Genomic DNA, 27,902 nt, shown 5'->3' with positions numbered 1-27,902 from the left:
TCAGCTTTAACATGAAAGTAGAAAAAGTATGTTTATTATCGTTTGAAATGCATAAAATTATCATACCTGTTAAGAGTGCATATCAAATAAAGAATTTCGGTCATCTGAAACATTTCCTCGTATTTTTTTTTTTTTTTTTGCTTTGGCTAAATAAAGGAATAAATTATAAAGTCACTATCGTTTCTGTTTTTCCTACTGAACACATATGATTAGAAGGTTTTAATTGTGAAAGCAATATGTTTTTTCAAATATGGAAAGCCAGAAGTTTATTTTTTGAATTTATATCACTATATCTACTAGTTGTTCGTAAGTATATAAAACACAGTAAGACAGAATAAAATTATTGCAATTATGAACTATGAATGCCAATTTCACTAAGTAATTTTTTCCTAGTTTCAGTGTCCCAGAATTCTACAAGCAGTAAGGATGTTCATATGTGGATTCATAACTGTTCACTTTATGTAAACTGGACCGCAGAAAATAAAGTAAATGGATGTTATTTGGATATGTATCACTTAAAACTATTTCAGAATGATACAGAAAAAAGAACAGTTGACACAACATCTTTGATGTATACCAATGATGCAATCTCTTCCAATTCTGTATACCGAGTGGAAATCACGACCAAAATGTCCTGTAATGGCAATTATTCTGACCAAAGAACAAGGATTAAAAGTATCTCAACATTCACAGGTATTTATAATCTCTACTGTACGGTTGACTGTTATGTTTATTTTGACTTTTAAAGTCGGCGTAAATTTATAACTTCAGGGTTTAAATTGAAATCGTAAGTATTTATAGGGCATCACTGTCAGGTGCATGTATCGTCGATTGAACTCTTATATTTGCATCCCAGATACTGTAAACAAAATTTTATTCACCGCAAATATTTCTTGCTGCTTACCGGACATAAAAGGTTCTGTATCTATTAAATAACAGATCAAAAAAGGCTTGATCACAAAAATCGACTTGAACTAGTTTACCCCTCTCCCCTAATATCGCAAAATAAATTCGTCGCAAATAAAAGTTGGTTAAGAGCAATGAACTCAAATACATAGTAATCAATGTATATATCAGAAATCTACGGTGAAAAAAATGCTTTTCATGTAAACAATTATCATTGTAAATATTTCTAAGGTAAGAAATATATTTAAAAAATAAACAACGTTATTCAGTGAACATGGCGTTATGAATAGCAATTGCTCTGCTGGCATATGAAAATATGCCAGCAGAGCTATTGCTATGATAATCAACCTCAACAATATAACAATCAATTTACCCTTTAGAAATCCAAACAAAGAATATCACCAGAAGTGTATTAGAAAATGCTGTATTAGAGTGTCCTCTTACGGGAGCTTACCAGCCGTTGGGTTTTGAATGGCAGCACAGGATCGGAACCGATAAATCCATTGTGAGAAACTTCACTACGTCACAAGTCAGCCTGAGACAAGTATCCTACAGAGACATGGGGATGTATGACTGTACGGTACACTACAAGCTCTGTGGAAAATCAAAAGAAACGATGACATCAAGGAGTTCTATGAGTTCTATTGCCTTCCACGTTGAAGGTAGAAACAACTGTAAACCATGTTTTCTTCGTGTTACGTTAGCTTCACGAGGTCTACTAAGATCAGGATATCTCAAAAATATTTTGGTGAAAGATATGGAGATAACGAACAGTATTTCAAGATCATAAGTCCATAAAAATGGATCAGGTGCCATGGAAGCGTGAGCCTCCCTTGCCGACCGGTCACACCCGCCGTGTGCTCCTTGTCATGATTGGGAAATCATGAAAAAATCCGACGTCAATTCAGTGTAAATATTAACAGTTAGAATGTAAAAACGTCATTCAGCATTTGACTTAATGATAGATTTTATTCGCTGACAAGAGCATTGCATCGGCCATAAAATTTACAAAATGATGACTTTAAACGATACTGCTGAAATTCTTGTTTCATCAACTTGTTTGTCAACAATTTTCCTCGTTTTGAAATTGTTCATACGTATAGCATGCTCTTGCGTATCGAATCAACTGAGATAAATAAACTCCGTATGCAGGTGATGAAGGTATATTTCTGCATAATTAAGGAAAGTTAATGATAGAAAAGCTAAGTGTCATCACGTTTATCATAGAGCTTGGTTGTTAGATTGCCATTAACGTCCTTTTTCAAGTAAAATATCCAAATATGAAACAGATGTTTCAGATTGTGGTATTTTTTTTAATCTCAAGATCACCAGGATATATTGTATCGACATCAGAATGGAAAGTACCATTGCTAATTGACAATACGTCGTCGATATATCTAAATGTCGAGTTGAAGGCCACAGCAAGTGTTTTCTTCCTTTCACACATAAGCTTTTGCATAGATTCTGCTTCATATGAATACAACAATAGGTCTGGTAATAACAGGACGCAATTCGTACCCATGAGAATAGATTATTGGAAGACCTGGTTTCCAAAAACCACATAGATATTGTCAATCAGAAACGCAAGCATCTTTTTGATCTCACTTTAGAGTACTTGTGTGTACAATCATAATTTTTTAAACAAAATAATTGTGCAAACGAAAACTTTATCCTTACAGTATCTTAAAAAAATTCAGTACCTTAAATAGACCTTCCAAAATACATGTAGTTACATTCAAACTTCAAAGCTCAATAAGAAAGAAGCTGCAAAGGTGAAACAGTTTTCAATTTACCCAGTTTGGCATTCTTACAGACCAACATTGGCCAGAAGGGTGCAGATTTCCATTCCGGTATTACTAAAGTACACTTACACTTCTCAGACTCAATTTTTCGTACACATTTTTGAATCAAAGAAGGAGCATGGTGGTACAACCCAGTCTTGAATACTGTTCGTTATCTCCATGTGTACATTTTAACCAGTTCTTTGAAAAGGGGTGGGGTTTTAACTAGAATACCTCTTGCCATGAAAAGTTAGATCAGAGTGTAAAAGTTCACCAAGTTTTTTTTCTTTTACAAACCCTTTTTAAAAATGACAGACAAAGAAATTATCACAGTAAATTGCCAGAATCCCCATTTAATGAGTATTTTCTTCTTTAAGAGCGAGGAATGTTGATTTAATTTTCTATCAAAATCTTCAAGCTCTTTTTATTTAATAAAATGAATGTAATCAAGGTGACTCGGCTGAATATTGTAACCCTTGAATTTTTTTTTTCGAGGATCTCCAATGACTACAAATATAAAGACGCATGAAGATACTTCCAGAAAAACCCTGGACTTTTTCCTGAATGTAGTTAGTTTTCCAAGACCAGACAGTCTTATTCACATTCGGAAAGAAGACGGTTCTGTTCTCTTTGAAAGAAGTGTCAATTTCGAATTCGTTAATGTTCCCTTATTTCTTGTTGATAAAGTTGTTGAAGTACAGGGCTATGGCTCAAAATTTACAGTCACAAATATAACTGACGATTGGTATGGAAGAAATACTATTGTTATGTCAAACAAACATGGATCTCATGCATATGCGTTCACACTTGAAATGTCTGATAAAAAGAACCATAGGAGCAATGAAGGTATTACTTTAAAACTATTCACATTAATAAAATTGGAACATCAACAATAATACTAAAATAGTCATAAACCGAGTTACACATGAAAAGTATTCATTTTGAATAATGAACATCTATAATCTATTGGAAATTATATCTTCAATTACTTATATTTTTTTAAATGCAGAATCACTTGCTAAACAAATTGTAACAATATCAACGATTGGTGCGTCATTTGCCTTTTTGTTTTGTATGTCAATGACACTCTGGATCTTAATGAAACGGAAAAGTGAGTACAATTTAACAAAATTTAGATATAAATAGAATTTTAAAAAATAATTCTATCATTGTAATTCTGATTTTTAAAATTTGATTTTGAAAATAACAGGATTAAAGCAAACATTAGCTTCGAAAAGAAAAGAGTGAGTACAATTTATCACTTTATTTTGTTTTAAGTGTATATCAAGACAGATGCATGTACATGTAAGAAGTAAATATTTTTATTATATAGCCTACATGTATTAATAGTCCCTACAATCTATACAAGCGCAAACAGTTCATGACACTACATGTACATATTCACCAGATTTGAGCCGTATTCACCAGAGGGTCAGTGCGCATGCAGCGGCATTGTGATGTCGCAATCAAAACTCAATTGATGTTGTAAACGGACGCAGCTAGCTATGTATCCCAAGAGGAAAAAAAATTGGCAAACCTATCATAGAATTATTTAAAACATTTGGACGTCTTACGCATAGAGAAACTCGGAGAGGAAAATAAGGAGTTACAAATTGTAATCTGGACATTTTTTTTTTTAAATTTAACCACGGAAGTTCGTAAATTTTATGAAACTGGCGTCGTCATGCAACCTTCAATGTCTTATTTATTCGAATCTGGAGTATATAGCAAAACAATTATGGACTCTTTTGATATCGAATATTGTTTGTTATTCACCAGAAAAATTTCAATTTTGACTTTGGCTTCGCCTTTTAACAGAGTGAGTATCAATAACGAAAGAGAAATTCAAACAAGACCCGATTTCTATGAAGAACCTATAAATGCCCAGGGATTATCTTCTGGAAAAAGCGGTGAGCATTTCAATTAAAAATATGTCTAAATGATGTATTAGCACTAATCTTTCTCCTCTCTTTTATATTCCTTTGAAAATTTAAAAAAATTATAGTTATTTCATCTAAAGATACGTTTCTAATAATTAAATACACAGGCAGTAATTAAAATGAGCGAAAGAAGAATACAACTTATATATAGCAAATTAGTAAGCATGTCGAAGTATGTAATAACAATGTGATATTCAATGCATTATACATATATAAGCATGGAAGCATTAATTTGGAGTACTGATGTATATATTTGAGGGGTAAATGTATGCAATAGTTATGAGCTTTGTTCTTCGGAAAATATAGTTGAGTCATAAATGATCCTGTGACAAATATCATGACTAAGAATGTACTTTCATGGCTTACATTACTAAATATTTTTTATTAACATATTTTTTCTTTGCATAAAAGTATAATTTTTTTATTGTTATTTCTGTTTGCAGATTATACATCCCTTGAAACTTACACGGAGATTGAATAGTGATTTAGTCCGCTCCTGATTGTAATGTTTAGTGGACCATTAAGCTTGAATACTGAATACTTTTATTTCTGCATATTTCATTGGCTGTCATTACCTTTAACATACGTTAAGAAAGATTGGAAACAGCATTAAGCAGTGAAGAAAATTTTTGGTCGTTAACAGACTAAAATATTGGTTTGTATCGACATTAAAAAAAACTGTAACAGTCTAAAAAAGGAACTACATTTGATGATGAGGAAATTACATAAATAACTGAATAAGAAACCACGCAAATATAATTTAAAGTTGAAATCTTTTTCCGTTCAAAAGAATAAATGTAGGCCTTGTTTTTCTATGCGTTTCGCTGTGACGACTGGAGTATGAGATAATATTTTATGACTACTATTGGATTATTAACGTAAAGACCATTCAATTTTATCGTATATATAGTTCTAAAAACATTTTTAATCGACTGAACTAACTTTTTCAACATACGGGGAGAGTATACTTATATGTATAAGTGATATGTTTCCTCACAGGACATGACAGGAATTTTAAATTGTACTCTTAGTTTATTTCATTAATTTTATTCATGCAAAGATGACTACCAAGGACTCGGAGAATACAATGTACTCTGTAGGTAGATTTTCAGGAAGAGAAATATCTGTTTTAGAGATTTTCTTTATTGCATAATTATCCTTGCGTTAAAGTTTTGCATTTTAAATGTTGAATTCGATTTTGGTGAGATACCTTTTTCTTTTACATGAAAAAATACATGACTTTTTGACTTATAATGATTGCTTTCACAGCGGGAAGTGAAACTAGTCAAGAAAGTAAACAACTTTATCAGGTCAAAATTCTACACCACTATTAAATCTATTATATTTCCTGTATTCACATTTTTTTTTAAATAAACCATGTAATAAAATATTCCGTATTTGTGTTCGTTATACAGATTTGCTTTAAAATTCGAGTACTTTGAGCTTATTGATATTCTTAAACCACTGAGTGAAATTTAATGAAACTTTCACAGAATCTTTATTACATATTGGCATTGTGCACCTCATAATTTTATTTTTTGATCCGACACATATTTTGGGGTTCCAAAAGCAAAACATAGACACAATCATTATATCAATATGGGAATCGGGGGTATATATTAGTGAGCTCATTTCTCATAGTACCCCTTGTTTTAAAATATAGCTCATTTATTTTGATTGAATGTTGTGACGTCAAATATAAAGAGAATGCTATTTCTATTTACCTGGTCAATACCTTCGTTACATCACTAGACATCAATTTAACTTCGGAAAAAGTAAACCTCCGTCTATATATCTATATACCTAATCTGTTCCATACCGGTGAAAATGGAGGGGACTAAAGGTTTCCCCTGAATCCGTCCATCCGTCTATGGACCTCCAAAACATCAGAGGTTGGATCCGGTGCCATGGAGGAGTGAGCATCCCCCTGCTGACCAGTTACACCCATCGTGTGCTTCTTGATATGATCGCGAAATAGCGGGGCAAATCCGTCGTTTCATTGTATAAATAATGGATTAATAATTAGTTTGAAAAACATCAGTCAGTATTTGACTCAATGATAAATTGTATTTGCTGACAAGGTCATTGTATCGACCTTAGAACTAACGAAATGATTAATTTAAACGAGACTGCTGACATTCTTGTTTCATCAACCTGTTTGTCAATAATTTACCTCGTTTTAGAAATTGTTCATACGTAGAGCGTATCGAATAATTTGAGAAGTATAAACTCCGTATGCATGTGATGAAGGTGTATTGCTGCATAATAAGGAAAGTTGATGATGGAAGAGTTTAAGTCATCACGTTTATCATTGAGCTTGGTTTTTAGATTAACCATTTACATATTTTTCAAGTAAAATATCTAAGTATCAAACATTTCATTCCGCTTCTATGATATTGACGGCATTACAACCTTTTCAACTTTTCAGTGTTTTTGCAATTTTTTTTTTCTAAATGCTTGCGTATATTAAGCTTTTTTTTTTTTTTTTTTTTTTTTTTGGTATGTGACTTTATCTTGATGAGTTAAAGATAAAGAATGTATTTCGTTCGGTTTCATTGGGTTTTTTTTTACGGAATTAACGGCACTTTCAATTTTTTAGAAAATATACCATGTCATCTGTAAGTTTGTGTCCATTGACGTTATCAGAAACATATGAAGATAACGAACAATATTCAGGATCAAAAGTCCATGAAACAATACAAAATAGAAGCAGAGCAAACACGGATCTCCAAAACATCAGAAGTGGGATCGGGTGCCATGGAGGAGTTAGCATTCCTCTGTCGACCGGTCACACCAGCTGTGTGCTCTTTGTCATCATCGGGAAATAACGGTAAAATCCGTTGTCAATTTAGTGTATAAATAATGGACTAACAATTAGTATGAAAAACGTCAGTCAGCATTTGTTGACGATAGAAAAGTTTAAGTCATTACGTTGATCATAGAGCTTGGTTATTAGATTAACATTCAAGTCTATTCAAATATGAAACAGATGTGTCAGAAACTCAGAATATCACCCCTACTTATGTGTTCGGAACCTTTTATTTTTCGGTGTTCTACGCATTATAAAACCCGATGAGTTCAGAGTAGCTCTGAGCTAGCGAGACTTCAGCTAGATAAGGTAAATTATTCACGGAAATGTGGCTAGGAAGTAACTAGCACGTGGAGACATGGTAAACAGAAAAGTTATGTTGTGTTTTACTTTTCACCACCCTATAATATCATTCTGTAGAAATGTACTTCAATCGATCTTTCTTGAATTCATTCAAGTTTAAATTATTTTTAAGTATTCTCTATGATACAATTTTCTGCTGTCATGAATTAAAATTTCTTTTTGGGCAAATATTTTGCATGGGAACCGGGACTATATTTTTTTGGCGTCAGATTAGCAAATGGGACACCGATGTGACTTTAACTGACAAATCAGATGAATGAGAATTGCGTTATGGGTTACTATACGAATACTTCAGGAATTTTACGCTTGATAAATTCCTTTATTGTACTATCGGTGAATACAATTGTCGGTGGATTCCCTGGCCAACACAAGTGATCACGAGTATAGTTATGTAAAAAATGTTTTGTCCATTTAAATGCATACGAGATGCTGCTCGTTTTCCTCATCTTTGAAATGCTGGTGTTCTGGACTTGACACGAACTACGTATACCTTTCATTAAACATATTTTTCATTAGTTAACACCAATTAAAAGCGCCCCTGATATTTTTAATAGTTTCTAATGTTTGCATTTTGTTCATAAGAACATTTTTTTTTTATTTTGCACTCCACTGACATGATCATAGATTGACCTGAACCACATGTTCGAAGTAACATGTAATCATGTATTTGGCGTAAACGTATTCAATCAACAATTGGTCAGTTGCTCGTGGTAAGATCCTCTGTGCGCATTAATAGCAATAGTCATATAAAGCAAACAAAGGTTTGTCAGTGTAGATGATATGACACTTTTTTTTTACCAGCGTATCGGTCGCTAGTGAGCTGTATTAATTGTTATTTACCCCCCCCCCCCCACCTTAAGCCACCCATTTCTGTTGAAAATCATGAAAGTCTTTCAGAAAGGTGTGGAAACACACATTTTTCATAGGACATATTTCAGAAGAAACAGACTATGGCAATTTCCTGTTTACTGTCAATTTTATTTATAAAACCGGATCTACCCTTTAACCTTTGAATAGGTAAACCTAAACCAGGTGTCTTGAATTTAAATCACAATAACATTAGTAGGGGTGAATATGTGGTATCGTTATCTCAAACTCACCAGGATATGTATCGACATAAGAATGGAAATTACCATTGTTTATTGACAATACGTCGAAGATATATTTAAATGTCGAGTTGAAGGCCACAGCAAGTGTTTTCTTCGTTTCACGCATAAGATTTTGCACAAATTCTGCTTCATATGAATACAAAAATAGGTCTACTCATAACGGGGCGCAATTCTTACGCATGGGAATTTCAATAGATTGTTGGAAGACCTGGTCTCCAAAAACAACATAGATATTGGCAATAAGAAACTCAAGCACCTCTTTGAAGTCGACTTCAGGGTACTTGTGTGTACAATCAGAGCATTTTGTAACAAAATAATTTGTAAATGAACCAATGACAAGGTAAATAAATTTAAGAGTTAAAAAACTGATTAGACTTGTACATATACATGTGCCTTTGCTCTTAAACTCCGATGTTACATTTATGATACATTAATACCGAATAGTAAGAATTTTATGCAGTTTCAGTTGATTGAAATTAAAATTTTAATAAAAACAAAACCAAGCAAAAAAACCAAACTGTGCTCTCAGGTCCTTTTAAAAAAACGTATATTGTTTTTATTTTTTGTATAGAATGGATTAAGAATATTTTTGTAAGTTAGGGTTATCCGTACGTGCAAGAAAAAAAATATCTGTTACCTGTCGTCACATGTTTGATACATGTACAATGAACATGCATTAAGCTTATTATCTCCTCTCAAAAGAGTTAGAGGGAAACTGAATCCTGTGTATGTTTGGGTTACGTGTATGTCCTGTGCAAAAATGAATTGAGGTAATTTGCATCGGTATCAATGTCGAATGCCTTGATTCCTTGATGCTTAGATATGCTCTTTGTGAAGGATTGTTCCGCTTTGCGGTTCACTTGTTGCTTGTCCTAAATACATGTAAATCGTTTAAACGAAATAATTTTGACTAGTTAATGTAGAACATGACTCTTAGATAAGAACACACCATTTTATTTTTTTATCTCCGATAATACCGATAGCAATAGAACTATTTTTCACTACAGATTAGACTGAAAAGCGAAGCACACTTAACCGTGACCAAAGGAACGGCTTATAAAGGGACTCCATAAAAATCAAAAATAATATGGAGGACAACTTACCTTTTTTAACTGCAATCAGCTTTAACATGAAGTATAACAAGTATGTTTATTATCGTTTGAAATGCATAAAATTATCATACCTGTTAAGTGTGCATTTCATATCGAAGAACTTCCGTCATTTAAAACATTTCCTCGTATTTTTTTATCTTTAGCTGAATAGGGGAATAAATTATAAAGTCACTATCGTTTCTGTTCTACCTACTTAACACATAAAGTTGGAAAGTTTTAATGGTGAAAGCAATATGTTGTTTCAAATGTGGAAAGCGAAAAGTTTATGTTTTAAAATTATATCACTAAATCTACTAATTAATTGTAAGTATCTATAACACAGTAACACAGAAGAAAATAATTGCAATTATGAAAATTGAATGCGAATTTAACTTAGTAAATTATTTCTTAGTTTCAGTGTCCCAGAATTCTACAAGCGGAGAGGATGTTCACATTTGGATTCATAAATGTACACTCAATGTCAACTGGACCGCCGAAAATGATGTAAATGGATGTGAATTTGAAACGTATCACTTAAAACTATTTCAGAATGATACAGAAAGACGAACATTTGATACAACATCCTTGATGTATACCAATGATGGAATCTCTTCCAACTCTGTGTACCGAGTGGAAATCACCACCGTAATGACCTGTAATGGCAATCAGTCTGACCAAAGAATAAGGAATAAAAGTATCTCAACGTTCCCAGGTACTTATAATCTCTACTGTTGACTACACTGCTTACATTGATTTTAAGGTCGCGTATTTTATAGGTACAGGCTTTAGATTAAAGTCGTAAGTATTTAAAGTGTATCACTGTTAGGTGCCAAACATTGCCGTTTGAGTTCTGGTATTTGCATGCAAGATGACATTAACTACAAATGAAAACGAAAACGAAGACATACAATTTATGTACATTATCATCACTATGCATATTTTAAAGATAAGAAATTTAAAAGTATATATTTAATATTTATTTAAAATTTCTTTCATCTGTATATTTTATCTAACTTACAAATGAACACGATTTGTACAAAATATATGAACGAGAGTTAAAACATCAACAATATAACAATCAATTTACATTTTAGAAATCCAAACAAAGAATATCACCAAAAGAGTATCAGAAAATACTGTATTAGAGTGTCCTCTTACGGGAGCTTACCAGCCGCTGAGGTTTGAGTGGCAGCACAGGATCGGAACAGATGAAACCATCGTGAGAAACTTTACTACATCACAAGTCAGCCTCAGAAACGTATCCTACAGAGACATGGGATTGTATGACTGTACGGTACATTACACGCTCTGTGGAAAGTCAAACGATTTGATGACGTCACGGAGTTTGATGAGTTCTATTGTGTTCCACGTTAGAGGTAAGAACAACTGAAAATCTTCTTTTACTCGTGTTAAGTTGATTTCACTAGGTCTACTAAGATTTGGATATCTCAGAAATATTTTGGTGAACAACAATCTCCTTATGATATCTTAAATTCATAAGACATAGAACTTGGTTATACTCAAACTTCAAATCTTAGAAAGAAGCTGGAAAGACGAAATGGTTTTCAATCTATCCAAATGTGGCATTCTCTGATAAAAGTTTTATTTTTACATAGTTCATGAGCTTGTTAGAATAGTCTGTCATATACAAATTTATCATATCTGAAAGAAAATGAAGATAGCAAACTAATCAATTTTTGATTTTTTACAGGTCCACCATTTATAGATACTTCTACAGAAACTCTTAGTATTCTACCAGGAGAAAACATAACAGTACCGTTACAAATAATATCATTTCCAGCACCTTATGAACAAGTAACCGTCAAAAGCCAAGGCAACAATTATGTTAATCACACAGTATATTTCGAAAATACAGTAGTGCCACTGAAAGCCTATGGAAAGACCATTGATGTTGAAGGATATGTGACGAGCTTAACAATGCTGAATGTTTCAGAAATGTCGTTTGGAACAAATACAATTACCGTCTCTAATAGCCTTGGGCATCATTCGATCAGTTTTAAAATTCAGCGTCCGGATGCAGAAAACCATATCTATAACTTCATAGGTAAATTACATTGCAAAAATGAACGATGTATATGGTGCCCAAATTCAATATAAAATTCACTTCGATTTAATTCTTTTTATGACTCAGGGATACCTGAAATCAATACAAACATCGAGTTTCAAGTCTTACATGTAGCATACAAAAAAATTTCAACACTGTCTGCAAAAGGAGGTTGTAAGAAAACTGAATTGCTAGGCTTTGGGATGTTGAGGCAGGTGGATAATCTTTGTTACATAGTGCCATTGTGCACTTTATTTTACTTTTTGATCAGACACATATTTTGGGATCATTAGCAAAACATTGACACGACCATTATTTCTGTTGCAGTAATATTACAGGATATCCATCCTTTAGATCAAAAGTGAGCTCGTCTAAGTTTTCGGCCCTCCCCCCAGGCCAGATATATTCTATTTTGATAATAGAAATTGAACAAAATTACATGTACTTTTTATCTGAAAAAAAAATCTGGAACAATATTTTCAAACAACTTATTATACCCCCCGCTTGAAAAGTAAGAGGGTACAAAAGTGATCGGGATGTACGTCGGTCCTTCTGTCTAGCTGTGCGTCTAGCTGTATTTACGTCCTTCCGTCTATTACGCTTAGGGGTACGCATCCGCAACTCCTCCTATGTCACTGAATGAAATATGAGACTTTCACAGAATTTTTGTAACATAGTCCAATTGTGTACCTCCTTTTTTTTTTTTGATCGGACGCATATTTCGGGGTTCCCATAGCGAACCATTGACCTGCCATTCCTTCTATAATACATGTATTGAAGGGTACCCATCTTTTATCCGCAACGCCTTCTATATTACTGAATAAAATATCGTGATACTTTCACAGATTTTTGTTACATAATGCCATTGTGCATCTCCTATTTTACTTTTTGATCTGACACTTATTTCGGGTTTCCAAGAGCAAATCATGGACTTTGCCATTATAATCATATGGGAGGCGGGGTATCATTTAGTGAACTCAGCTAGTGCTCACAGAACCTCTAGTTTTTTTTTTATAATTGTCAGAAGCTGATTCGGAGAATGTAATTTAGTCGTATGTTATCTTTGTCTGTTTTGTTCTGAAACTTCCAAAATTATCAAAAATTTAAATTTTGGGTGTAACTGTTTGGCAAGCAATTTTTGTGTTTATGAAAATACGTAGGCTACGATTAAACGATAATATTTTATTTCAACCAATTGATATACTCAATACTATACATTATAAAGAAAATAGTAACAGTATCGCTATTAAAACATAAGAAGATCCATTCAGTCCCAGGGAAAATGTTTTTGTATATTTCAGTTAGAGTACTGAAGGAAAATATGTATCTCTTGGCTGGAATTGGAGGAGGGATTCTTGTTTTATTCATCATTGTTATTGTACTGGTAGTTACTTGCAAGAAGAAAAGTAAGCTTGAAATATTTTTTATTATTTTTTAAGACTAAAACATTTGTATTGTGTATTGAAAGATATATATACAAGTGCTTAATGTATTTTTTAGGAGGAAAAAAACTGTCATTAAACGACAATACGTGAGTATTTAAAAATTACATTTTTGTAGATAGAAAATCAATGTATGGTTGTATCCCTCTCAAAAACCTAGTAGATGAAGTATGTTTATGAAAAATCCTATAGAAGAAATTAAAAGTAATGGCCACCAAATAAGGAAGCTTCCTTGTAGAATAAGTTGTGTTTTGTATTTCATTTAAGAATAAGACATCACCATACTTTTTTTACCCATGCATGGACCTTATGATTAGGACTGGGAGATTTCATTTTTGTGTCATCACTTTCTACGGCAATCCAGCAAGAGTAATAATACTAGACTACTGTGATATAATTTCCGTGCTACACGAACAAAGAGGTCTACAAAGTTGGTTTTAAGATATTTATTTTTAGGGCGTTCTAGAGGCCGCTCTGCCTATGTACAAAACGAGGTAAATTATTGACAAACAAGTTGATGAACAAGAATATCATAAGTTTTATGGTTGAAACAATGACTTTGTCTGCAAAAACAGTTTTTCATTTTTTTTTTCTTGATCACAATGAGCACACGGCGGATGTGACCGGTCGGAAGAGGATGCTCACTCTTCCATGGCATCTGATCCCACCTCAGATAATTCGGAGATTCTTGTTTGCTAGATGCTTCTATTTTACATTGTTTAATATACTTTTGAGCTTGAATACTGTTCTTGGCAGATATATTACAGATTTTTTTTTTTATTTAGTGGCGATAACAAACAATCAGAAGTTTCAAAAAGTGAACGCTTATATTCCAGACCCTTTTCGTTTACCAGTAAGAAAAAAGACCAAGGTACGTATTGAAGCTGTTAACATTTCATATAAAAATATAATGTTGATATTGATGTTGATGATGTGATCCTGTCAAAATTGTGAAGTTGAGGGTATTAATACTTAAAACGGAAGTACCTTTCTACCATAATATTTGTTTCGATTATCGTGGTTTGTCTATGTGTCGGATGAATGATAAAGTGAAAATTTAGTCAGATTTTTTATCCTCTTCTTCGGATTTTTTCCAGTCATATTGAGTACTGGTATAAGGATATATTCTTCTCGAATTATATAGTTTATTACAATGTTTGTAACCTACTAGATTTAACTCAAGACGGTTTAGTATAACGTCTGATGAAGTTGAATATTGATGCGTAGAGTGAAGATATTCACATCGAAAAGAAATATTTGAATGTTACGTGTACTTATCGGAAAAGGGAAAGAAAACAATCTTATACCTGTCTTCAGTAAATGATGATGCGAGTAAAGTTTACCACCAAGACAATGTGATTAAACAGACCAGTCGTCTTATTGCAACGAGAGAAGGTTTGATTGCTTTATTTAACTTACATTTCACATAATGGGGAGTAAAAAAGATGGTAACACTAAAAGATATATGATATTTATTGAAGAACCATCAGTAACTTTTTATTTGTAAACCACATCACAGTACACTTAAATGTTCATCAACTTGTTAACAGGTGTAATTAATGCAAAAGTTTCAACACAGTAAATAATAAAACTAAATTTTGTCTTCCTTATTTACAGGTAAACGGAAGTTGCCAAGGGGACTAATTTTAATTGTGCAACTATACACCTGCTTTTATGTTCACTGTGAATTGTTACTGGATGTTTAATACATGTACATTTAAATTTTACTGGCATGGAAAAGGGCTAAACGCTTTTGTTTACCAAAAGAATACAATGCATAATGGAGGTGAAAGAGCGAAAATAACGAAATAAATGCAGTGCAAGGAACATTTTGTGTCATTTACTTCAACATGAGGAAAACTAGCACCGATAATCACTCGCTGAAGCATCCATCAAAATATCATTAGTATTGTGAACAAGGAGACATAGAATTAACTGCACCGAGTCCAATAGCATTTAATTAGCTACATTCAATTTAACATGTTGCATTTTGACCTTGATTAGTTATTAAATCACAGATTTTTATCTTATTTACAACTGTTTAGAAAAGTTTATTCTTAATTTTTGCATATAAAAATATAAATGGAAAAGAGTTGTGACTTTCTGGAATATATACTTCTACGTCCTGTAGCAACAAAAGCATCGCGATCGGTGTTTCTTGTGTTCGCTTAGATGTATTTTAATCAGAGCTTATAAAGAGGTCCGGAAACATGGAATTTTAGTTTCTTATCTTAAAATGGAAATTCTTACACCTATATCAATAATATAAAAAGTTTTAAAGAGAGGGATAAATCACAAACTTAACTTCTATTTAACGAAAACTTCTTTAAACAAAGTTCCTTATAAGCAGGTTATGCTGTATTAGTTTTAAGTTTATAAGTAAGTTAGTATTGGATAGCTTAAAGAAATAACGAAATCATCAAGATGTGCACATAAGGATGAGCATTTATCGTGATATATGAAAGGTTTACGGACTTTCAGGATGTTGACAAAAATCATTGAACGTTTTGCAATCAAAAAGAATTTACTTAAATCATTGATCCTGGAACAAGTAATTAAATATCTTCTACCATTTTTATTTTTTAAATTTACTAAGTACAAGGAAACTGAATGTTATTATGTTTATTAAACGAATTTAGGGATCCCAATTGGACATTGTACATAAAATACTCTCTGAGCAGGATGATATTGATATAAAATATTCGAAACATGACCGGTGTTTATGTTTTTGATAATAAAGACTAAAATAAACGAAATTTTCGTTGTTGTTATGTGAAGAAATGATGTTGAATATTTCAATTTTAATATAATTGATGATATTTTAAAAAGTGTTGAATTAATCAAATAATAAATATTCCTTTGTGCTAACTTAGTTAAAGATCAATTTTATACTTTTTTAAAAATTTAAAGTTCATTTTCTTGATGAGCACGGTAAGTTAAACCGGGAAGAAAGGTCTTTAAAATGCAAGCATCATTTAGACAGCTCTGCTTATTTCTCAGCTATGATAGTCCACAAAAAATGATCTTTCTCTATAGTAAAGAGTAAGCTTTGTCTTTGAAGTAAATATATCTTCAGAAGCTCCATAAAAAAATGCCATACCGAAAATAGTTGAAATGTGATTTTCATAAATGTTATCTTTATTCAAACATTTTGCAGTATTTTTTTAATGAAAATTGGAACAAATTACTTTTTACAAGTAGCTGTTTTATTCAGGAGTTAAGCACATGCAGGCTGATGGGTTTTTTTCATTGTATTCCACATATATATTTCTACAAAATAATGCTGATATATGTAGTCTTGCTAATAAATTGTCATGATCGTAATGCTAGACTAAAACTATTTGAACAATCTGATTGAAATGAACAAGGATCTCCACCCGACTTACATTTTTTTTTTTAAAAATAGACCATTTAAGCTAAACTATAATCAATTCAATACTAAGCAAATATTGCCGGTTGATTGTTTGGTTTTTTTTAATTTATTCACTATTAAACAGGTAAATATTTGAAAATTTTAGGCATCTCTTAAAATGTTAAAGCTTTGATGTTAATGATCATTGTTCTTATTAATGTAGATGTTCAAAAATTGACTGAAGAGAACATAGAAATGGAGCAAAAACGGAGTCAAAGGTAAGGGATTGTACACAGAAATATATATGTAAAAATGTTTTATTATTATTGCTATCAAAATGATGTGCTTCCACTTCTAAGTACATGTTGTCTGCTCTTTACTTTTGTAGTATGTTCAGTTGCGATGGATTTGCTGCAGATGAGTTTCAGACGGACAAAATATTGTATGATAACGAGTTTGCTCCTGGATTCAAATAACGAAAATTAAATGTTCAATATTGTTGCTTCAAATCTAAAATGTACGTTTCATGCTCATAAAATAGAAAAAGTATGAGAACATGCTTACATGTATATTTCTGAATAATGCATATAGGTAATGATTAAGATAATGCGCGATTCTTTATTACAAATGAATAATATATATTTCACACAAATTCTTAATTGAGAATACGTAAAAGAGACCAGAGTATGACTTCTTAAGAAAAATGAATATATGTATCTTCTACCATTTAAGAAATCAAAATTTATTTTTTTTTTATATACATCAAACATTGGATATTCTCAAAAAATATTTTTATGATTTTTTTTTTCTAAATTATAAAATTTGGATATTGATTGACAGATTTAATGAAGACAAAGAAAGGCAGAAAAGTGTCAGAGTCATTTAATTTTAATTCGGTATATATCATTTACACGACGTCTCTTTTGATTCATTACTACCTTATGTAAATCAACAGTTAGGTCTACATCATATTCGAACAAAACTTTACTCTGTCCCTTTGAAACTTTTAAATAGTCTTCTTGAAAAGGCCAAGGAACATCCAATTTTAGATTCCTCGTCACCTGAATATAGGCTCGGATCTGTGATTATGGATATTGCATATCATAGGCTTTTTAAACCCGCACGTTTCACGGAAAAAAATGCAGCTAAAACAATCCGTCTTTTCCTTAAACTTCAATATGCCAATAAAGGAATTGACGCGGTTAATATAAGTAATATTCTTAATCACAAAAGGGTCCAGTCATGTATTCCACCATATTTCAAGTTAAAGACTACACCTTGTATTTCCTACAAATATACGTCAACCATTGCTTCCAAACTTTTCAATTACAAAAACACTTTACATGGCCTGGATATCGACTATCTGAAAAATAACCCCCCTTCGTGTTCATGTTCTACTTCGCCCTATAACTATAGTCCTGCTGGACACGTTATTACAGGTGACGTAAATATAGTTTGTAATGAGGATCTTAAATCACTTATTTTAAAAGGTCCTAAATATAGGGAACCCCGACCCTTCAACTGGCGTCGGAATTTCATAAATATTATGGATTCTGTTGAAAATTACGCCAGACGATGGGCCAGATATGAAAAAGAAGACATTGACACCTTGTCAGAATGGATTAAATGTATCAGATCCATGTTGAAGTCACGTATTAAAAGATTGAGGGGCAAAATGAAAACCATCTATCCTTCTGTGTTCAATAAACCAGAAGTGAAAAAAGAATTAGAAAGATTACACAATCAGTACGTACTGGTTCCTGCCGACAAAGCAGGTAACAACATTGTCTTCGTTTGTAAGGCTCATTATATAAAGAAGTGGTGTAAATCAGATGTGGATACTTAAAAATTCTAAAGAACTTTTGGACAATTTGAAATCACAAGACTTTACAAAAATCAACAGCTTAAAAACTTACGACTTTTCAACTTTATACACAACAATTCCATACGACAAATTACTAGTAAAATCCAGGCTTTTTGATATCATTGACAGCTGCTTCTTCAACAAAAATGGAACTCGTAAAGAACGTGGGCGCTTTTGATGGGCATTCGGCAGGAATCTGGGCGTACTTGAAAAGTGAAAATTTTATCGACATGTCACATGAAATTTTAACATTTTATTTATTTATCGGAATCCTGTGCAACAGGAAAGGAAAATATCTTCCTGAAATTGAGCTCTGATTAGCTAAAAAATAACCTGAAAATTGGCCAGATCAGACATTTGGTACAAAAAGGTACATTTTTTGACACGTTTTTCTAAAAATTTTCTATCTCTGGGTCTTCTCTCCATGATTTTGAAATGTTATTTGTGTGTATTTTAATTAAAAGAAACGAATACACTTCTTTGAAAAATGGAGAGAAGACCCAGAGACCACGAAAAATTAACTTTTCCCAAAAAAATCCAAGTGTGTGAATGTGGTGCTTCTTTGTCCTTTTAAAATCATCGGTATACGTGTAGCGGTGATAGCTCAGTAAGTTGGGTTACCTGCTCACTGCACTCGAAGCGAGAAGTTTTTAGTTCGAGCCTGGCATGGGGCGTTAATTTTTTTTTTCATGCAAACAACCATTTATTTTGTCAGTTTCATTTTATGTTCTTATGTATTAAGATTTTGAATTAGATAAATTTTGGTTCAGTTTGGTTCTCGAGCGAAATCAATTCAGAATCTAATCTTCTATTCTATAATGTACATGTATCATGCATCTATGCATTAAATATTTTAGGTGTTTCGTTTTTGTGAAACATTAATATGTTACAGTACCCCCTGGAAAAACGGACAAAAATGTTACAATTTCACACGGTCTTTCAAACTAAATGAAAAAAACCTATGGACGTGCTTGAAAAATCTGACCAGCTATGTTCAGCCAACCAAATCATGGACATTTAAACCATAAATGTTTCGTACAAATGATTCCTGCAGATTACTCGCCAAATGCGCCCATCTTCTTTACTTACCTCGTCATTGGTCATTTGAAAAATTATTTTGTTAAAACAGATTCTGATTGCACACATAAGTACTCTGAAGTTGACATCAAGAAGATGCTTGAGTTTCTGATTGACAATATCTATGTGGTTTTTGGAGACCAGGTATTCCAACAATCTATTGGAATTCCCATGGGTACAAATTGCGCTCCGTTATTAGCAGACTTATTTTCATATTCATATGAAGCAGAATTTATGCAAAATCTTATGCGTGAAAAGAAGAAAACACTTGCTGTGGCCTTCAACTCGACATTTAGATATATCGACGAAGTATTGTCAATTAATAATGATAATTTCCATTCCTACGTCGATACGATATATCCTGGTGAGCTTGAGATAAAAGATACCACAGAGTCCAACACTTCTGCTTCATACTTGGATATTTTACTTGAAAAAGACACTAATGGTAATCTAACAACCAAGCTATATGATAAACCTGATAACTTTCGTCAACTTTCCTTACTTATGCAGCAATATACCTTCATCACCTGCATACGGAGTATATATATCTCAGTTGATTCGATACGCAAGAGCGTGTTCTACGTATGAACAATTTCTTAAACGAGGTAAATTATTGACAAGCAAGTTGATGAAACAAGAATATCAACAGTCTCGTTTAAAGTCATCATTTCGTAAATTCTATGGTCGATACAATGACCTTGTCAGCAAATACAATTTATCATTGAGTCAAATGCTGACTGACGTTTTTTATACCAATGGTTAGTCCATTATTTATACACTGAATTGAAGACGGATTTTTTCCGCTATTTCCTGATCATGACAACGAGCACACGGCGGGTGTGACCGTTCGGCAGGGGATGCTCACTCCTCCATGGCACCTGTTCCCACCTCTGATGTTTCGGAGGTCCGTGTTTGCTCTGCTCTTATTTTGTATATTGTTAAATGGACGTTGAGATTGAATACTGTTCGTTATCTCCATATCCTTCTTATAATGAATAAATAAATGAACAAAATTTTAAACTCTGAATTTTAATTTTAAACTCATTTTGTGATATCACTGTTAACTCTGGGAAATAAATGCCAAGAAATTCAACTTATTAGAAACGTATTGGCATATATCTTATGTGTTCCACAACATTATCTCAAGTTTGTGAAACTGTATTGTGATTAATAAAGTTTTATTTCTTAAAGAAGAGAAAAAAACTTGCAAGCATTTATCCGTAAGCATTCAATAATTTATGTTTCAGTATCTTTTAAGATTTCTGGTGAATAAGAAATATTGCATTTAACTTCGTTGACAGATAAAGATAATCCGAGTGATGTTTAATAAAAATGCAAAGGGTCATCTAAAAATAAGAAAAGTGATCATATCAATTCTCAATATTTTTAAGTCATCAAAGTATTACCTATTGCTTAATACACATCTATTAGGTCTTCGTTTCCGTGAGCGGAAAACCTAGCGTACTCATTGTCAGGGATGCCCCAAAGACAGTGATGAATATCACTTGCCATGATATATATAATATTGTACAATCTGCCTCTGATTGTTTCAATTCATTTTTGTAATTAAAAAAACTTACAATGGCTGTGATCTGCTAAATATGGGGGATGAAAACGCTCTGCAATCTTCCTTTTCTTCAAAATTGCATTTATTTATTTATGCTTTTTTAAAACCGTGTTGCCAGATACAGGAAATTTACCCCGAGGATTTGTGTTTGGACTTTCTTGCAGGAAATCTGTTTACTGAAAGCTTTGTTAAGTGCAATTTGAACAGATATTGTCGTCTTTTATTTGGATGTCTTTACATGTTTTAATAACCTCTTGAAAGAAATATGTGAACAAGGAAAAACTATACATACGAGCCCTTGTTTTTCTTTACAATAATAAGACGACAGATTTTTTTCAATTTCCAAATTTCATTATTTAACTTCCTTTTCGGCTATAAAAATTACACCATTGTTTCATCAACCATCAGTAAGTTTATAAATTTTTTACTTTCTTAAAATATTTGTTTTGAAATAGATCGTTGGCACATTGAACGCATATTTCCTCTCAGGCATTAGGCGGAAGTAAAGCCACCCAATTGATAGAAATATAGTTACATTCCTTTGCATTGTCATGATTCTATAAAATGATTTATGTCTTAGCAATGTCCATGTAAATCTGGCATTTTCAGATACATGTATCTTGTTGAACGCAGCATCGATCGATTTCAAACGACCAGTTCAACCATTATATTTTAACTCTCTCTTTTAGCTCACCTAAGCCGAAGCCTATCCCCGGGACCCTTTTACGTTTTACATAAGATTATATAGGAAAAAAAGATCTTTATAAAATCATTTTCTCAAGAACGCTTGGTTTGTGATCGGTTGGTCGTGAGTTCGAATCTCGACCTTTAATGACATAGGTCTATAATAACAAGGACAACAACTGTTCCTTCGTTATCCGCTTTGCACTTGAAATGTAAGTTGCGGACCTCCGGATGAAACCTTAAAAACCGAGGTCCCGCGTATCACGGCAGGCGTTGGCAAGATAGAGATTCCTCACTGTTCAATGGCCCTGAGTGCCGTGTAGGCCCAAGGGTAAAAAGTTGTATATGGTAGCGTCTCTACTTGTGAAAAATTTTCGAATGGAATGTAAAACAATACAATTAATCAATCAATTTTCTATAGAACAGCAAATCAATGTTTGCTCACATATATATGGAAGCATTCTCGGATATCATGAATGAATTTGCCATTGCTGTTTATTTTAAACAAGTAAGTTTTAAACATTTTAAATTTTCTTGAACCGATTGAATCTTGTTTATTTACATTTCCTGCTTAAAACATTGTAAATTATTTTTTAAGATGAATGTTTTGAAAGATTTGACATTCATAGGATATAGCTAATGAATGGTAAATCTTAAAGGAGGTAAGCATGGAAGCCCTTGCAAAGTGAGTCGTGTTCCTTTTTACCAACTCAAGTACACGTTATTTAAAGGAATTCGATATGTGTCACTCAGCATTCGACTTAATGATAAATTAAATTGTACTTGCATACAGTCATTGTATCAACAACACAACTTGCAAAATAATGACTTTAAATGTAACTGCTGATATCCTTATTTCAACATTTTGTTAGGTGATTGTTGACAACTTGCTATGTTTTAGAAATTGTTAAGACTTAGATATGCTCTTACTTTCGAATCAACTGGGAGATATAATTGCCATTTGCAGGTGATAAGGATATTGCTACACAAGTTAGGAAGGTTACAATGTAAAAATGAAGTCAGAATATTCAGCATATTTATCATGAAGTTTTGTCGTTATATTACCACTGAAGTCTCTCACACGTACTTGTAAAATATCCAAAAATATCCAAACATGAAACAAATGTGTTAACTCTTTACTGTCTTTTATTTCAAGTACATTTAGACATATCGAGCCGACGTATAAATGAAAATCACTTGTATAAAATGTATATGTAATTAATAATACGATGTAAAATATATACAGCAAACTCGAGATTTTTTTTCTCTTCAGGAAATCGATTATGTTTCCTTGGTTTTTGATGACATCGAACGCACTATGTTTCTCCAAACTTGTAACTGAAGTTTTTTATAGTTATATAAATTTATGTAGTTATATATTTTTTAAAACGTTGCTTTAATATTTAAGAGGACATTCGAAAAAGACTTGTCCTACGTTAAAAGAACATCTGAGTAAATGTTTTTCATATAAACAACAAGATAAAGTAATTACAATGTTAAATGTGCACATTTAATTGTTGTCCTCCCCTTTGCGACACATTTCCTTCCACTTAGTTTCTTTTAACTGTGTTTGTTTTTGTATGTGGAATTGATCATTTGTTTACTCGGATTTCCGTTACTATGTCTAAACAGCACTGTCATGTATAGATTAAAAAGATGCTATAACGTTTCAAGCAAAATGTATGTTTTGACAAAGCCTTTAAGCTTAACCTATACATTATTGTGCTTTTTATTTGACAGTAAGTACGTCAATGAAATTTCATTTCATTAATTATTAATCAAATATGTCTCTTTTTTTTACATACTGCATCAATATTTTCTGATTTGCCCTTTTATACACGTTAAAAAGAAAGTTAAATTTAAAAGTTGAAAATGTATTAAATTGTTAAAGTAATACATGTATGTAATGTACATTCTGTAGTTACAGTGTCTCAAGATTTCCCGAGCAGTGATAATGTTGACATCTCAATTCAACGCTGCACACTTAAAGTAAACTGGACATCAGAAAATGCGAACGGCTGCATTCTTAATTATTATCGGGTAAAACTATATCAGAATGAAACAGAGATAGCCACTATAGATACCAAAGCTTTGATGTATTCCAAGGATGGCATAGATTCAGACTATGTCTTCCGCATCGACATTACACCAATGTTTCGTTGTAGGAACAGTTCTAATTTTAATGGAAGGAAAATGGTCAAATCTATAAGCTCCATTCCAGGTATAATGTTTCTTTAATTACATTATATTATGAAGTACAAATTTATTTTTATCCCATGTTTTGAATATCTATTTCTTTGATAAAAATAGATACACTGTAATATTTTCTCATTAATTAGTTAGACAACCGGAGTATATCACCAAAAATATATCTGAAAACGTGGCATTCGAATGTCCTCTAAGTGGAGCGTATCAACCTTTGAAAGTGGAGTGGCAGCACATACTAGGATTTAATAGCACAGTTGTAAGAACATACACAACGGAGTTGGTTGACCTTCAACGTGTCTCATACAAAGACATGGGACGATACATCTGTACCATTGAATATACTACGTGTGGAACATCGAGGTCTACGGAAGTATCAAGGAGTTTTGTCACCTTAAGTATAAATGGTAATAAAATAATTATATTCAGCACTAAAAACCGTTGTAAAATTGTTTTTTTTATCTTAAAATTAACATAATTTTTAGTATAGCCTTATCCCCATATTTTTTCAGGGCCACCTTTCATATCTTCCTCTCAAGAAACCATCGGTGTAAGTCTTGGAGAGAACTTGACATTAGAGTTGAATGTTATTTCATTTCCACCACCCAGTAGTCAGGTAGTTATTAAAAACTTCAACGGGTTGGACATTTTTCGAGAAATGGTGTCTTTCACAACAGGATCAATACCATTGCAAGCATTTGGAAAGATTCTCGAAGTCGAAGGGTACAACACAAAGCTTTCTCTAATGAACATTTCACAGGACTGGATTGGAGGAAATGCAATAATCGTTTCTAACAGACTTGGAAACCATTCGTTCAAAATTACTTTTTACAATTATTCAGGTAAAGAAAATAATAATTTTTTCGGTAAGATTTTTATGATATCTTAAATATCTAAATATTTATAATTTACAAAGAAGATATCGTAAATAATATTTCATTGAGAAAAATTGTTTAACATTTAGCTGGCTTACAGATTTGGGCACTTTTCCTGTGACGGGGATAGTAAACGTCCATTTATAATATTAACAATGATATTAAAATAGTCATATACCGAGTTACACATGAAAAGTATACATTTTGATTCATGAACATATATAATCTATTGGAAGTTGTTATTATGTTCCCCAAACGAAGTTGGGGAACATATTGTTTTTACTCTGTTTCTTCTTCTTATTATTATATTCCCCAAACGAAGTTGGGGAACATATTGTTTTTACTCTGTTTCTTATTATTATTATTATTATTATTATTATTCTTTTTTCTTCTTATTTCTTCTCCGGTACTTTTTTGTCCGGAAGTGTTCTCAGAAACTGTTCACCAAACTAAGTTAAAACCTTTTTAGGGTTAGTAGGCATGTTGTGTAGATGTGCCGAACGAAGGTCATTTTGCGCGCATTCGCATGCACGTGCGGGCGCGTGCAATGAGTAAAATGACTGATATATTTAATATGGTTGTAACTTTTATATTTTTTGATAAAATGTTTTGAAACTCATTATATGAAGATATATAAGTTGTGTAGATAAGATGACATGGTCAAATTTGCATGAACGCACGCGCATGCACGTGCGCTTTGCTCTGATTGGCTGAAACAGAAATCTCAATATCTTTTTTGTTTTATAATGAAATGCTTTGAAATTTATAACATAGACATGCATTATAATGTACTACAATATGATATATAAAATTTTTCATGAAATCACGCGCATGCGCGTGCGCTGCAATCTGATTGGCTAAAACTTTAAATGAGTATAACTCCCTTGGTTTTCAACCAAACAGCATGGGATTTACAACATAGATAGACATAAAGGACTCCTACAGGATGGCATGGTCACCATTCACATGCATGCACGTGCGTGCACGTGCGCTTTGCTCTGATTGGCTGAAACAAAAATCTCAATATCTTTTCTGTTTTTTTTTACAAAATGCATTGAAATTTAAAACATAAGCATACTTTAAGATGTCCTACAATATGATATATAATAATTGTCATGAAAATACGCGCATGCACGTGCGCTGCAATCTGATTGGCTTAAACTTTAAATGGCTATAACTCCCTTGTTTTTCAACCAAACAGAATGGGATTAAGAACATAGACAGACATAATGGACTCCTACAAGAAGGTATGGTCATCATGCACGTGCGTGCACGTGCAAATGAGTAAAATAGTGTAGACAAGATGATATCGTCATTACGCTCATGCAATCACATGCGCACGCCTGCATTGCTTAAATTTGAAATACTTGGTATACTTTTGGGAAAACGTTGTTTACGTCTTAAATGCATAGATTTTGCCTTCTTTAATGAAACTTACAGGGAATATGGCACGAGAAAGGAGTTGGGGAGCGTTTGGGGAACATCTGTAACGGTTCCCGTTACAATTAGCACTAGTTATTATTATTAGGTCTTTCCACCTTTCTGTGGAAAGACCTATTGATTTCCTTCTGTTTCTTTTTTTCCTTTTTAGGTCTTTCCACCTTTCTGTGGAAAGACCTATTGATTTTCTTCTGTTTCTTTTTTTTATTAGGTCTTTCCACCTTTCTGTGGAAAGACCTATTGATTTTCTTCTGTTTCTTTTTTTTATTATTTTTTATTATTTTTCCGCCGTGTGATTTTGAGTTTCAAGATTTATCGAAAAGATTTTTAGTTCATAAGAATGTACTTCATAAAAGATTTTCGCAGTTGACCCTGCGTATATGAACTTTGATCCTTTTCGGAGTTATTACCCCTTTCGCAAGAAAGCTTGTTATCGCTACTCCTCCGAAACCATAAACCGTAGAGAAATGAAACCTTCACTATTGTCTTTGACTAGTTTAGTAGACACTCCAATGATTCATTGCGAAAGTATTCATTGACCCCTTCAGTGAGTTATTGCCCCTGAAACTTTTTGAATTTTACAAATAATTAAAAATTTTCAAAACAAGAAGTCCTAGAGACATGGGACCAACTGCATAAGATTTATTGACCTTTGACCTTAAAATTCATGTAAAGGTCAAAGGTCAAGGTCATTCCCAAAATGAGAAAATTAGCTCTTTTTGTATCTCTTTTGTCTTTCAACATATACTTAATGTCTATCCATCAGTGATATGTACTCTTAAAACTGTTTCAAAGATTTCATTCTTGTCCCCTAAGATTAAACCTTTTAAAAGTTATTGCCCCTTGTGCGAAAAACCTTGTTATCGCTACTCCTCCGAAACTGTAGACCCTACAGACACCAAACCTTCACTAATGTCTTAAGGGTCTTTAGACCTAACTTCACTGTATAAGTGCAAAAGAATCTGATGACCCCTTAAATGAGTTATTGCCCTTTAACTTCTTTGTACTTACTATTAAACCTTATAACTTGAAAACTATGAGTGGTAGAAGCATGGGGTCAATTGCATTGTGACCCTTGACCTTTGACCTTGAATATTTTTTCAAGGTCAAAGGTCAAGGTCATTCTTTTTTTTTTTTTTTTTTTAAATTTTCATTTTTTCTATGCTTTAAGAGAGTTTTGGTTTCTTTTTCATGGAATTTAATTTTTAAGGAGTCAGATATAAAACATAGTTCAAAGAAGGTGGAAAGACCTCTTATTGTTCTGTGAACAATAAGTCTCCTAGTCTTCTGTTTCTTATTCTTCTTATTTTTCCGCCGTGTGATTTTGAGTTT

General features: G+C 32.6%; 2 protein-coding genes across 5 annotated transcripts; both read left to right on the top strand.

Annotated features, from left to right (window-relative positions):
- The first annotated feature begins 215 nt into the window (after positions 1–215).
- LOC134274852 (uncharacterized) lies at positions 216–17,406 on the top strand. 3 transcript variants are annotated; one of them, XM_062757098.1, is made up of 9 exons: positions 216–306; positions 10,418–10,711; positions 11,094–11,375; positions 11,711–12,064; positions 13,366–13,470; positions 13,565–13,595; positions 14,292–14,377; positions 17,082–17,136; positions 17,247–17,406. In XM_062757098.1, exons 1-9 carry the CDS (start codon positions 237–239, stop codon positions 17,332–17,334), a joined length of 1,365 nt encoding a protein of 454 aa, XP_062613082.1. In that variant the 5' UTR covers positions 216–236; the 3' UTR covers positions 17,335–17,406. The 3 variants fall into 3 exon arrangements, with proteins under 3 accessions (XP_062613082.1, XP_062613081.1, XP_062613083.1); XM_062757097.1 differs by lacking the exon at positions 216–306 and adding an exon at positions 10,184–10,323 and having other exon boundaries at positions 10,412–10,711; XM_062757099.1 differs by lacking the exons at positions 216–306; positions 13,366–13,470; positions 13,565–13,595; positions 14,292–14,377 and adding an exon at positions 10,184–10,323 and having other exon boundaries at positions 10,412–10,711.
- Positions 17,407–23,614: 6,208 nt separating this feature from the next.
- LOC134274851 (uncharacterized) lies at positions 23,615–25,159 on the top strand. 2 transcript variants are annotated; one of them, XM_062757096.1, is made up of 4 exons: positions 23,615–23,730; positions 23,972–24,271; positions 24,390–24,662; positions 24,768–25,159. In XM_062757096.1, the coding sequence occupies exons 2-4, from the start codon at positions 24,145–24,147 to the stop codon at positions 25,142–25,144; spliced, it is 777 nt and encodes a 258-aa protein (XP_062613080.1). In that variant the 5' UTR covers positions 23,615–23,730; positions 23,972–24,144; the 3' UTR covers positions 25,145–25,159. The 2 variants fall into 2 exon arrangements, with proteins under 2 accessions (XP_062613080.1, XP_062613079.1); XM_062757095.1 differs by having other exon boundaries at positions 23,634–23,789.
- Positions 25,160–27,902: the final 2,743 nt, after the last annotated feature.

Source organism: Saccostrea cucullata, unplaced genomic scaffold (genome assembly GCF_032062105.1).
Source record: "Saccostrea cucullata isolate Sc308-1 unplaced genomic scaffold, CSIRO_AGI_Scuc_v1 ctg931, whole genome shotgun sequence".
In the NCBI taxonomy this organism is placed as follows: Eukaryota; Metazoa; Mollusca; class Bivalvia; order Ostreida; family Ostreidae; genus Saccostrea; species Saccostrea cuccullata.
The sequence above is the reverse complement of the archived record's forward strand: the minus strand, read 5'-3'. Positions and strand labels throughout refer to the sequence as shown.

Excerpts from the sequence above, each read along its gene's own strand:
- LOC134274852 (XM_062757097.1), top strand. The coding sequence starts at position 10,254 with ATGTTGTTTCAAATGTGGAAAGCGAAAAGTTTATGTTTTAAAATTATA. Across the intron at positions 12,065-13,365 it reads CCATATCTATAACTTCATAG|TTAGAGTACTGAAGGAAAAT; the intron begins GTAAATTACATT and ends TGTATATTTCAG. Across the intron at positions 17,137-17,246 it reads GAGCAAAAACGGAGTCAAAG|TATGTTCAGTTGCGATGGAT; the intron begins GTAAGGGATTGT and ends TTACTTTTGTAG.
- LOC134274851 (XM_062757095.1), top strand. The coding sequence starts at position 23,690 with ATGTATAGATTAAAAAGATGCTATAACGTTTCAAGCAAAATGTATGTT. Across the intron at positions 23,790-23,971 it reads ATTGTGCTTTTTATTTGACA|TTACAGTGTCTCAAGATTTC; the intron begins GTAAGTACGTCA and ends TACATTCTGTAG. Across the intron at positions 24,272-24,389 it reads ATCTATAAGCTCCATTCCAG|TTAGACAACCGGAGTATATC; the intron begins GTATAATGTTTC and ends CTCATTAATTAG.